The 12,516-nt window shown below is 42.2% G+C and overlaps 1 protein-coding gene across 16 annotated transcripts in view; it reads right to left on the bottom strand.

The window, feature by feature from the left end:
* The window catches only part of MELK (maternal embryonic leucine zipper kinase), a 121,239-nt gene that overhangs the window by 42,097 nt on the left and 66,626 nt on the right, over positions 1-12,516 (bottom strand). For all 16 annotated transcript variants that reach the window (XM_077965703.1, XM_077965710.1, XM_077965713.1 and 13 more), the window contains 2 exons: positions 9,466-9,534; positions 6,225-6,323 (listed from right to left, as the gene is read on the bottom strand). In XM_077965703.1, coding sequence (XP_077821829.1) covers positions 6,225-6,323; positions 9,466-9,534 — 168 coding nt within the window. The remainder of the gene's footprint in view (positions 1-6,224; positions 6,324-9,465; positions 9,535-12,516) is intronic.

Below are 12,516 nucleotides of genomic sequence, written 5' to 3' on the forward strand. Positions count from 1 at the left end.
CTATAAATGGCAAAACATGACCCAAACATGCACAGATTGACATTAGAATACCCATATTAGAGGTGATAAAATGAAGACTCAGAAAAGTTACTGTGATCTGCCCAAGACTGGCATTTTTCATTCCTAGCCCCAGGTTTTTCTACCATAACACAATGCCACCTCTCCATCACTCTGCTCCAGTAGCTACTTCAATAGAAACCAGATAAGCAATGCTGGCTGCAAATACACAGGATGTGGGCCCTGAGCTTGAATCAGCTAGTCTATCAGATCCATTCCATTCCACAACCCTTCAGTGTAGGTTCAAATCCTGGTTCTACACTTACTCATTGTTTGACCTTGGGCAAGTTACTTAATGATTCTGTGTCTCAGTTGCCTCATCTGCAAAAGGGGGCAATAATAGTACCTACTTCGGAGGGTTGGTGTACAGATTAAATGGATTAAAGGAGTTAAAAAACATAAAGCCCACAGGGTAGTACCTGACTCTTAAAGGTACTATCCTAAGAGTTCTACCTATATTATACCACAGTATAATATACAGAGAGCCCTTACTATAATAGTACACTATTCTACTCTACGTGCTCAATAAATAGTAGCAATTATTATATTAAGATGTAAGGGAGGCCAGGCGTGGTGGCTCACATCTGTAACCCCAGAACTTTGGGAGGCCGAGATCGGCGGATCACCTAAGGTCAGGAGTTAAAGACCAGCCTGACCAACATGGATACACCCCGTCTCTACTAAAAATACAAAATTAGCCGGGCATGGTGGTGCATGCCTGTAATTCCAGCTACTCGGAAGGCTAAGGCAGGAGAATCGCTTGAACCCAGGAGGCGGAGGTTGCGGTGAGCTGAGATCACGTCACTGGGCAACAAGAACGAAACTCTATTTTCAAAAAAAAAAAAACGTGGGGAAACGGTAGACTCTTTTGGAACACTCAAAACTTTATATATTTTACTTTATACTGTGTCCTAAATAAAAAAAAATATTGGGGCTGTAGAAAGTAGAGACTTTCTTCATTTTGGCATCTAACACAAACAGTAATGTATTCTATCCTATTAGGATCATGGCTGAGAAGATGTGCAAAGCCCTCCACACATGGAGAAATGATGACCCCCAATGGCTGAACACAGGCATTTGCACCACCCACTCTCTCCACCTCACAAGGGGCACATCATAGCTTCCCTGGTTCTGCTGCTACACTGCTCAGATGCTTGCACATTCTACTATTCTTAGGATCTTGGTATGGTTGCTGTTAGAATTATGTTGTATTTGCTCAATAGATATTAAAGATGTCACGTAGGGCCAGGGGAAATTTGGATAAGAGAAGTTTTAGGAGTTAACAATCATAGGAGAATTAGGAGTGATTTCAGCTCAGGCCACATGGCCCATTAATAGTGGGCAGAATAGTGGGAAGGGGCCTGGAACAAGTATAGTCTTTCTTTCCAAGATGAGCTGGCTACTGGGAAGGATATTTACATTGGTGTGATTATTCCAGAAAGCAAATACCCCACAGATCTACCAATTCTACGCTTTGGCATATCTGAGACACACCTCTAAGCTATTCTGTTGATTCATGCACATGTCCTAGTCCACTGAAAAAGTTTTGGTGAGATATCAGAGAATATCCCCAATTATCTGGAAACACTATTAAAATACTTCTCTTTTTTCTAATTACATATCTGTGTGAGGCTGTATTTTCTTCATTTGTTTCAATCAAAACGACGTTATCAAAACAGGCTGAATGCAGAAGCACGAGTGTCTTCTAATAAGACTTCAAAGAAATCAGCAAAGATGTAAAGCAATGCCATTCTTCTCACTAAATTTATTTCATAAATAGTTGTTTTTCATTTTTCCGTTCCCTTATCTATAAATAGAGAATAAGAACTGTACAACCTTGAAAGATACAGCTTCCATAGTGGCTCTGGGCTTTGCCACATGGCTTGCTTTGGCCAGTGGGACACTAGTTAGTACAATGCAAGCAGAGGCTTGAAAAATGCTACAATACTAGGGCTTATCCTCTTTCTTCTTCCGAAATGCAGTTGCTGGCCGGGCGCGGTGGCTCACGCCTGTAATCCCAGCACTTTGGGAGGCTGAGGCAGGCAGATAATAAGGTCAGGAGATCGAGACCATCCTGACTAACACAGTGAAACCCCGTCTCTACTAAAAAAAAAAAAAAAAAATTAGCCAGGCATGGTGGCGGGCGCCTGTAGTGCCAGCTACTCGGGAGGCTGAGGCAGGAGAATGGCTTGAACCTGGGAGGCAGAGCTTGCAGTGAGCAGAGATCGCGCCACTGCCCTCCAGCCTGGGTGACAGAGTGAGACTTGGTCTCAAAAAAAAAAAGAAAAGAAAAGAAAAGGAAATCCAGTTGCTATATAAAAAAGTCCAGGTTAGCCTGATGGACACATGTGGCCCAGGAAACAGCCAGTCTTTCTAGCGAGGCTTGGACCATTCAGCCCAGTTACAAGACGACTGTAGCCACGACCCCAGGCAAGGCGTACGTAAGAACGGCCCAGATGAACCCAGTCCAAATGTCTGGTCCACAGAATTGTAAATTATTATTATTTTTTATTATTATTTATTTTTTGAGGAAGAGTTTCGCTCTTGTTGCCCAGGCTGGAGTGCAATGGCGCGATCTTGGTTCACCGCAACCTCTGCTTCCCGGGTTCAAGTGATTCTCCTGCCTCAGCCTCCTGAGTAGTTGGGATTACAGTCATGCACCACCATGCCAGGATGATTTTGTATTTTAAGTAGAAACGGGGTTTCTCCATCTTGGTCAGGCTGGTCTCAAACTCCCGACCTCAGGTGATCCACCCACCTTGGCCTCCCAAAGTGCTAGGATTATAGGTGTGAGCCACCACACCCAGCCAAATTATTGTTTTAAACCACTAAATTTCAGGGTAGTTCTTAATGCAGCAGTAACTAATACACAAAATATCTATGTCCTATAGTAATATCCTCATTTTTACCAAGTGGCCGTTTGTTTGAAAAAAACCATTTTTAAGGCCCAGCGCAGTGGTTCACACCTGTAATCCCAGCACTTTGAGAGGCCGAGGCAGGCAGGTCAGGAGTTCGAGACCAGCCTGGCTAACACAGAAAAACCCCGTCTCTACTAAAAATATACAAATTAGCCGGGCATGGTGGCGCGTGCCTGTAGTCCCAACTCCTCGGGAGGCTGAGGCAAGAGAATCACTTGAACCCAGAAGGCAGAGGTTGTGGTGAGCCGAGATTGTGCCACTGCACTCCACCCTGGGCATCAGAGCAAGACTCTGTCTCAAAAAAAAAAAAAGCATTTTTTAAAAACAATGTAAAATTTTTTTAAAACTGTTTAAACTTAAATAACATTTGGTGTTGTTTATGTTTTTTACATATATGCATGTTAGACCAGTTCTCAAAGCACGGTCTGCAGATGCCTGAGAGTCTCCAAGGTCAAACTATTTTTATAATATTATTTTTCATTTTTCAAAGTGTTGACATTTGTATGGATGGTATGAAAGCAGTGATAAGTAAAATTGCTGGCAGCTGGGTGCAGTGGCTTATGCCTGTAATCTCAGCATTTTGGGAGGCTGAGGCAGGCGGATCAACCAATGTCAGGAGTTCGAGACCAGCCTGGCCAACATGGTGAAATCCTGTCTCTACTAAAAATGCAAAAATTAGCCAAACGTTGTATCAGGTGGCTGTAATCCCAACTACTCGGGTGGCTGAGGCAGGAGAATTGCTTGAAACTGGGAGGTGGAGGTTGCAATCAGTCAAGATCGTGCCATTGCACTCCAGTCTGGATGATAATAGCGAGAATCCCTCTCAAAAAAATAAAAAATTAAAATTAAATAAATAAAATTGCTGGCACCTTAGTATTAATCAATGCAGTGGCACCAAACTGTACTAAAATATTGTATTCTTTGTCATATACCCATAGTTTGAAAAGAAGGCAGTTTCAATTAAGAATTTCCTTGATAAACCAGTAAAAGATATTAATTTTGTTACATTTTTACTTTGAGTACATGTTTTTAATATTCTGTGTGACGGCCGGGTGCGGTGGCTCAAGCCTGTAATCCCAGCACTTTGGGAGGCCGAGACGGGCGGATCACTAGGTCAGGAGATCGAGACCATCCTGGCTAACATGGTGAAACCCCGTCTCTACTAAAAAATACAAAAAACTAGCCGGGCGAGGTGGCGGGCACCTGTAGTCCCAGCTACTCAGGAGGCTGAGACAGGAGAATGGCCCGAACCCGGGAGGCGGAGCTTGCAGTGAGCTGAGATCCGGCCACTGCACTCCAGCCTGGGCGACAGAGCGAGACTCCGTCTCAAAAAAAATATATATATATATATATTCTGTGTGACTAAACAGGTAGTAGCATAATGTACTTCTACATACCAAAGTATGATAGTTGTCTTGAGGAAAAGCACCTGTGTGACTGAATTATGAGCTCAATTCGTCATTTTTTTCTTTCTCTTTTTGAGATGGAGTCTCACTCTCCTCTGGGGTTCAAGCGATTCTCCTGCCTCAGCTTCCTGAGTAGCTGGGATTACAGGTGTGTGCCACCACACCCAGCTAATTTTTGTATTTTTAGTAGAGACAGAGTTTCATCATATTGGTCAGGTTGGTCTTGAACTCCTGACCTCATGATCTGCCTGCCTGGGATCCCAAAATGCTGGGATTACAGATGTGAGCCACCGCACCCAGCCTCTTTTCTTTTCTTTTTGAAACAGAGTCTCACTCTGTCACCCAAGGCTGGAGTGCGGTGGCGCTCTCAGCTCACTGCAACCTCTACCTCCTGGGTTCAAGCAATTCTTCTGCCTCAGCCTCCCGAGAACCTGGGATTATAGGCATGATTATAGGCACTACCATGCCAACTAATTTTTTGCATTTTCAGTAAAGACAGGGTTTTACCATGTTGGCCAGGCTGGTTTGGAACTCCTGACCTAAAGTAATATGCCTGCCTCAGCCTCCCAAAGTGCTGGGATTACAGGCGCAAGCTACCATGCCTGGCCTAATTAGCCGTTTTTTTCAAAGAAAACCATTTTGACGAGAAAGAACACTGACCAACTATAGTTATTTAGACTTAAATGTTTAGCAGACATTTTCTCAAAAATGAACCAAGGGAACTTGTCAGTTCAAGGAAAATGACACATTTGTTGTCAATGACAGAATTTGAACTTTTAAGCAAAAATTAGAATTTAGAAAACTTTTATTTGCCACCATGATCTTCAGTGCTTTCCAATAGTTAAAAGACTTTTCTACTGAGATCAGTAGTGATTTTAAGGAATGTGATTTAATGTTGTATAATGAAATCTGTTAACGTTTGGAAGATTTGCATAACTCAGCGAACCAGTGTTTTCCAAATAACCAATGCATCACGTTATGTGGGGAAAAGATCCAATGGACAGAACAATGGATTTTATGGAGTACAAAATGTCATTGATATGGCTTCAGATTCCACATGCAATTACCCTTTAAGAAACTACCACTTTTCAAGTTTTAATGGGATATCAGAAACTGTCTGAAAGGCTATTAAAATTTTTCTTCCTTTTCCTAGTACATATCTGTGTGAGGCTGCATTTTATTCCTTGGCTTCAATCAAAACCTATCAAAACAGACTGAACACAGAAGCACGTGGGTATACAGGTGTCTTCTATTAAGCTAGACTTTAAAGAAATTTGCAAAGTTGTAAAACAATGTCATTCTTTTTGCTAAATGTATTTTATAAATGGTTATTCTTCATAAAAATATTTGTGTTAATATGTAATAGTTATGTTATTTTTTAACGAATAAATAAATATTAAGAGTATAAAGGGGTCCTCAAACTAAAAAGTTTGAGAACTACTGTACCCTCATAACTTCTCTGGGAAGTAGAAGTGGTTTAACCTACTTTTTACAGATGAATAAATAGGCTCTGCAAAGTTAAGTAACTTGCCCAAGATTCCCAGAGCACCGTGACTGACTGCACATGAGAAACACCAGGGAGCTTTTAAAAACTCCCGTTAAGTGTTCTCGGATGGGGAGCAGGCATTTCTTTTTAAGGTCCCAGGTAATTCTCATTTGCAGATGGGGTCAAGGAACCACTGTCTATTAGGTGTCAAGTCTCCTAAACACCAATCTGATTAGTAAGTCTACAAAATATATTTTCTTGTATATTTAGACCACATCATTGTAGATTCTGAATTCACCCAAAAACCACACAAAGTTAAAAAAAAAAAAAAATTCTACGGGATTTCATTTTACTTACAGGATTCTTGCTTTGCCACTCAACAGGATAGTTGTAATCTTGCATGATCCAGGGATGGTTCAATAGATTTTTCATAGAAATCCGTTTCTTTGGGTCCACCTAGTGGCCATTAAAAAGTAGTTAGAGATTAACATTTCAAATACAGAACATAGAACACCTTTCCTCCTGAGAACTAAAAATGCACCAGAACAGATGTAAACTTTATCATCACAAAAATGCTGTCAAAGACCTTAAAATGGCCTTGGAATAAATTCTTTTAAAAAGGCAACAGAGGCAAGAAAACTATAGCAAACAACACAGGCTTAGAAGATAAATGTTTAACAAACATGAACTTCATTGGTATGGACATTATTCATGAAGTTCAGTCAATCTATTGTATGATGTAATAGTCTTTTGCTGGAAAACCTATTCACGGGAAATATTCACCAATTTAACATTCAAGCAGCCACAATGCAGGGCATTCATACTAAACAGGCAATCTCTACCTCCAATGAGCTTACAATCACACAGAACAAGTTGAAAAGCACACCTTTCCATTTGTAATTTTCAAATGTAAGGAGAGGAAAATTAATCAACAAAGATTTAAGGTTTTTTTCGAGTCTAGAAGAAAGAGTAAGGCATTTTCAATCTCATTACGGAGATTTGGTGGTCTGGCCCTACTTAATCAAGGTGAGTGAGTCTGAGGTAAATTTTGAATAAAAGATGGAGATGACTTAATAGATGGAAAAAACAGAAGATATTCTGAATACATAATGAAAAAAAATTGCACTAATAAGATACTCAGATTTTCAAAGTGTTTCCTATCAATCTCACTTTGTCCTCATACTACTACATAGCAGTGAGGCCAGGCTCAGAACCCCCATTTTATAGATCAGACTAGGTGATACATTGATTAACTGGTAGAGTGCTTACCTAGGCTTCAGCACTCCTATCTTTCACCCTCAGAGGCTCATTCCACTAAAACTGTGGTTCTCAAAGTGTGGCCCCAAGACCTGCAGCATCAGCATCTTCTGGGAGCTTGTTAGAAATGCAAAATTTCAGTCCTGCCCCAATTCTATTGAATTACACACTCTGGGGCTGGAGTTCAGCAATCTGTATTTTAACAAGCCTGGGGTAATTCTGATATCTGCTGAAGTTTGAGAACCACTGCACTAGGTAACAGGGCCCATTCAATAGCACATCAACTCATTCAAGCATTTATTATCTTTAATTAATTAAATAAACATTAATTAATATTCAAGCATATATTATCTACTAACATACTTAATGTGCAAGAGTTGGGAACAGGCGGGACGCCGTGGCTCATACCTGTAATCCCAGCACTTTCGGAGATCGAGGCAGGCAGATCGCTTGAGCTCAGGAGTTAAAAACCAGCCTGGGCAACAGAGCAAAACCCCATCTCTACAAAAAATATATGGTTTGCTGAAAGTAATTATAAGGAATGAAATGATAAATAAAATTTAAAAACAACCAAAAAAAAGAAAACTAAAGAAAGAACACAAAAAATTAGTCAGGTGTGATGGTGTGTACCAGTGGTCTCAGCTGCTCAGGAGGCTGAAGTAGAAGGATCACTTGAACCTGGGGGTCGAGGCTGTAGTGAGCCAAGATCATACCACTGGACTCCAGCCTGGGTGACAGAGTAAAACCCTGTCTATAAATTTTTTTTTTTTTTTTTTTAAAGAGGCCAGGCTGGGCATGGTGGCTCACACCTGTAATCCCAGTACTTTGGGAGGCCAAGGCGGGTGGATCACCTGAGGTCAGGAGTTCAAGACCAGCCTGGACAACATGGTGAAACCCCATCTCTACTAAAAGTACAAAAACTGGCCAGGCATGGTGGCACATGCCTGTAATCCCAGCTACTTGGGAGGCTGAGGTACAAGAACCGCTTGAACCTGGGAACCCAGGAAGCAGAGGTTGCGGTGAGCTGAGATCGCACCATTGCACTCCAGCCTGAGCAACAAAGCAAAACTCTGTATCAAAAAAAAACAAACAACAACAACAACAAAAAGCCAGTGGCTCATACCTGCAATCCCAGCACTTTGAATTTTGAGAGTCCGAGGCAGGCAGAATACGTGAGGTCAGAAGTTCGAGACCAGCCTGGCTAACGTGGCGAAACCTGTCTCTACTAAAAATACAAAAACTAGCCAGGCATGGTGGCACACGCCTTGTAGTACTAGCTACTCAGGAGACTGAGGCAGGAAAATTACTTGAACCTGGGAGGCAAAGTTTGCAGTGAGCCAAAATCACGCCACTGCACTCCAGCCTGGGCAACAGAGGGAGACTCCGTCTCAAAAAAACAAAAAACAAAAAAAACAGTTGGGGCCAGGTATGGTGGCTCATGCCTGTAATCCCAGCATTTTGGCAGGCTGAAGCAGGCAGATACCTTGAGGTCAGGAGTTCGAGACCAGCCTGGCCAACATGGCAAAACTCCGTCTCTACTAAAAATACAAAGATTAGCTAGGCAAGGTGGTTCACGCCTATAATCCCACCTACTTGGAAGGCAGAAGCAGAAGAATAGCTTGAACCCAGAAGGCAAAGGTTGCAGTGAGCCAAGATCGTGCCACTGCACTCCAGCCTGGGGGTCTTCTAAGGAGTGACACTCTATCTCCATCAATCAATCAATCAATCAATTAATACTTTGGGATTAAAAGAGAGTGGAACAAGAGCTAGTTAGAGAAAACAGATAGTGCTCAAAAAAAAAGTTAGAAAAACCAGCCGGGCGCGGTGGCTCAAGCCTGTAATCCCAGCACTTCGGGAGGCTGAGACGGGCGGATCACGAGGTCAGGAGATCGAGACCATCCTGGCTAACATGGTGAAACCCCGTCTCTATTAAAAAAATACAAAAAACTAGCCGGGCGAGGTGGCGGGCGCCTGTAGTCCCAGCTACTTGGGAGGCTGAGGCAGGAGAATGGCGTGAACCCGGGAGGCGGAGCTTGCAGTGAGCTGAGATCCGGCCACTGCACTCCAGCCTGGGCAACAGAGCGAGACTCCGTCTCAAAAAAAAAAAAAACAAAAAAAAAAAAACAAAAAAAAAACCCACACCAGCTACGACATATGGTAGGTGTCTAAAACAAATTAGGTTTACAACATAATTAAGAAAGGATCTAATAGAGGATATTTTCAAGGTAGATATGAGTGGGATTTTTTTCAAGCTAATAGGAAATGATGTAGTACCACAGATATCTTAAAAGTTGAACCAAACAATTACAATAGACTTCTATTATTTAAAAATAAAGTTTACCTGCAGCATTTGTTGAAGAAGCAGAATGCTACTGGGAGAGAGCCACTTGGGAACATCATATTTTCCTCTCTACAAAAAACAAAACATTTAAGAGGTTCAGGTTCAATCAGCCTTGACACAAATTCCTTAGGTAATAACATGCTGGAGGTTTACTTTTAAGCTTGAAGACTTCTCCCAACTACAATACTTGGTAAACATTATTAACTAAAAAAAATCAATTTCTTGGCTGGGAGTGGTGGCTCACACCTGCAATCCCAGCACTTTGGGAGGTCAAGGCAGGCAGATCACCTGAAGTTAGGAGTTCAAGACCAGCCTGGCCAACGTGGTGAAACCCCGTCTCCACTAAAAATACAAAAATTAGCCAATTGTGGTGGAAAGCGCCTGTAATCCCAGCTACTCAGGAGGCTGAGGCAGGAGAATCACTTGAACCCGGGAGGCGGAGGATGCAGTGAGCCAAGATCGCGCCTCTGCACTCCAACCTGGGTGACAGAGCGAGACTCCATCTCAAAAAAAAAAATAAAATAAAATAAAAAAATCAAAGAACAAAATCGAGCATATTAAATACTATCATTGCCTCTAAATTACCCACATATCAGAGAAGGGCTAGAGCACAAAGAACGTAACCGCAGAAAACATAAATGTAATACAGCTTTGGAATCTGTAGTATTAAAGGGACAGCAAGTAAACACTGTAGTCCATTTTTGTACTGCTGAAACAAGTATTAGTCTATAATCTCAGACCAATTATCAGTTGACAAAATGAAGCAGCAGAAAAGCATATTTGGTGACAGGACATAGGCTATGGTTAAAAACAGGTCATCCACAAAACAGAATTTACAATCTTTGAGGAAAACTAGTGAAAGCCACTTTCTAAGTTAAATACCTCTTTTAGGACTAAAAGAGACTAAGAAGGCAAATGTATACAACCTAGTATACTCAGAAATTATGGCCAGCAAGTCATCAAAGATAAGATCAGGGACTTGGCTAAATACTAACACATGATAGAATATCTCTTATAAACCTGCCACACACATCCTCTTTCCCAATTCAGAGGAAGCAATACTACAGTTTCTCACGGCAGAAATCACATTGTTTAATGATGCTAAGAAAACAGGTTATTTGAGAAAAATTGATTGAACTGTAACTCACAGAACATACCAAAATTAATTCCACCCAGATTAAATGAAAATACAAAACCAGGCTGGGCACGGTGGCTCACAACTATAATCCCAGCACTTTGGGAGGCTAAGGCAGGTGGATCACGAGGTCAGGAGTTCCAGACCATCCTGGCTAACATAGGGAAACCTCGTCTCTACTAAAAATACAAAAATTAGCTGGGCGTGGTGGCAGGCACCTGTAGTCCCACCTACTCGGGAGGCTGAGGCAAGAGAATTGCTCGAACCCAGGAGGCAGAGGTTGCAGTGAGCTGAGATTGCGCCACTGCAGCACTCTACCCTGGGCGACAGAACAAGACTGTCTCAAACAAAAAAGGGAAATACAAAACAAAACCGTAAGAGTACTTAAAGAAAGCATGAGTGATTATTTTTATAATCTTTCTAGACATGACAGCAAAGCCAACCACTATAAAGAATAATATATGACAAAATTAACATTTGATATTTCTGTATAACAAAACATCATTGGTCGGGCATGGTGGCTCATGCCTGTAATCCCAGCACTTTGGGAGGACGAGGTGGGTGGATCAAGAGGTGGTCAAGAGATCAAGACCATCCTGGTCAATATGATGAAACCCTGTCTCTACTAAAAATACAAAAATTAGCCGGGCATGGTGGCAAACACCTGTAGTCCCAGCTACTCGGGAGGCTGAGGCAGGAGAATTGCTTGAATCCGGGAGGTGGAGGTTGCAGCAAGCCGAGATCATCATACCACTGCACTCCAGCCTGCCAATAGAGCGAGACACCGTCTCAAAAAAAAAAAAAAATCATTAACAAAGTTAACAACAAATTGAGAAAAAGCCTTTTCCAAAGGTCACAGGCAACTGTCAGACTACTGCTGACTTCCAGAGAGTCGGCTAGAGCATCTAAAACCCCCCCTTCCCAGGGATAGGCATGGAGCCCAGGCAGCAGTGAGCCTTCAGGTTGGGGTCCAGTTGGCCGTACATGAGGCTTGGTAGGGAAAAATAAATTCAAAGTTTCATTGCTATAATTCAAAAACAAACTCTGAGCCAGGCACAGTGGCTCATGTCTGTAATGCCAGCACTTTGGAAAGCCAAAGTCAGGAGTTTGAGACAAGCCCAACCAACACAGTGAAACCTTGTCTCTACTAAACACAAAAAATTAGCCAGGCATGGTGGCCCATGTCTGTAATCCCACCTATTTGGGAGGCTGAGGCAGAAGAATCACTTGAACCCAGGAGGTGGAGGTTGCAGTGAGCAGAGATTGCACCATTGCATTCCAGCCTGGGCAACAAGAGTGAAACTCCATCTCAAAAACAAAACAAACAAAAAAACTTTGTTAGTTTCTGTCTCTGGCAAGTGTTAAGGTGCCCTGGCAAGGTATAAATAAGAATGAGCTCTCAGGCTGGGCGCTGTGGCTCACGCCTGTAATCCCAACACTTTGGGAGGCCAAGGCGGGTGGATCACCTGAGGTCAGGAGTTTGAGACCAGCCTGACTAACACGGAGAAACCCCGTCTCTACTAAAAATACAAAATTAGCCAGGTGTGGTGGCAGGCACCTATAATTCCTAGCTACTCAGGAGGCTGAGATAGGAGAATTGCTTGAAGCTGGGAGGCGGAGGTTGCAGTGAGCCGAGATCACGCCATTGCACTCCAGCCTGGGCAACAAGAGCGCAACTCTTGTCTCAAAAAAAAAAAAAAAAAAAAAAAGGGGCTCTCTGGGTAATATTGAGTGCTTTAGATAAAGGGAATAAAAATGTAATAATATTAAAAGGCATTTGTAAAATGAAAGCTACTGTTCTTCCTAGGAAACACTCAGTGTGTCTACTCTCATCAGAGAGGTTGATTTTTGACCCTTTCTTTTTAGATTCATTGTTTGACAATGCTTCTCTGGGACTTTGATTATTTCTTTAACAT

The sequence above is a fragment of the Macaca mulatta genome, chromosome 15, assembly GCF_049350105.2.
Source record: "Macaca mulatta isolate MMU2019108-1 chromosome 15, T2T-MMU8v2.0, whole genome shotgun sequence".
Lineage (NCBI taxonomy): Eukaryota > Metazoa > Chordata > Mammalia > Primates > Cercopithecidae > Macaca > Macaca mulatta.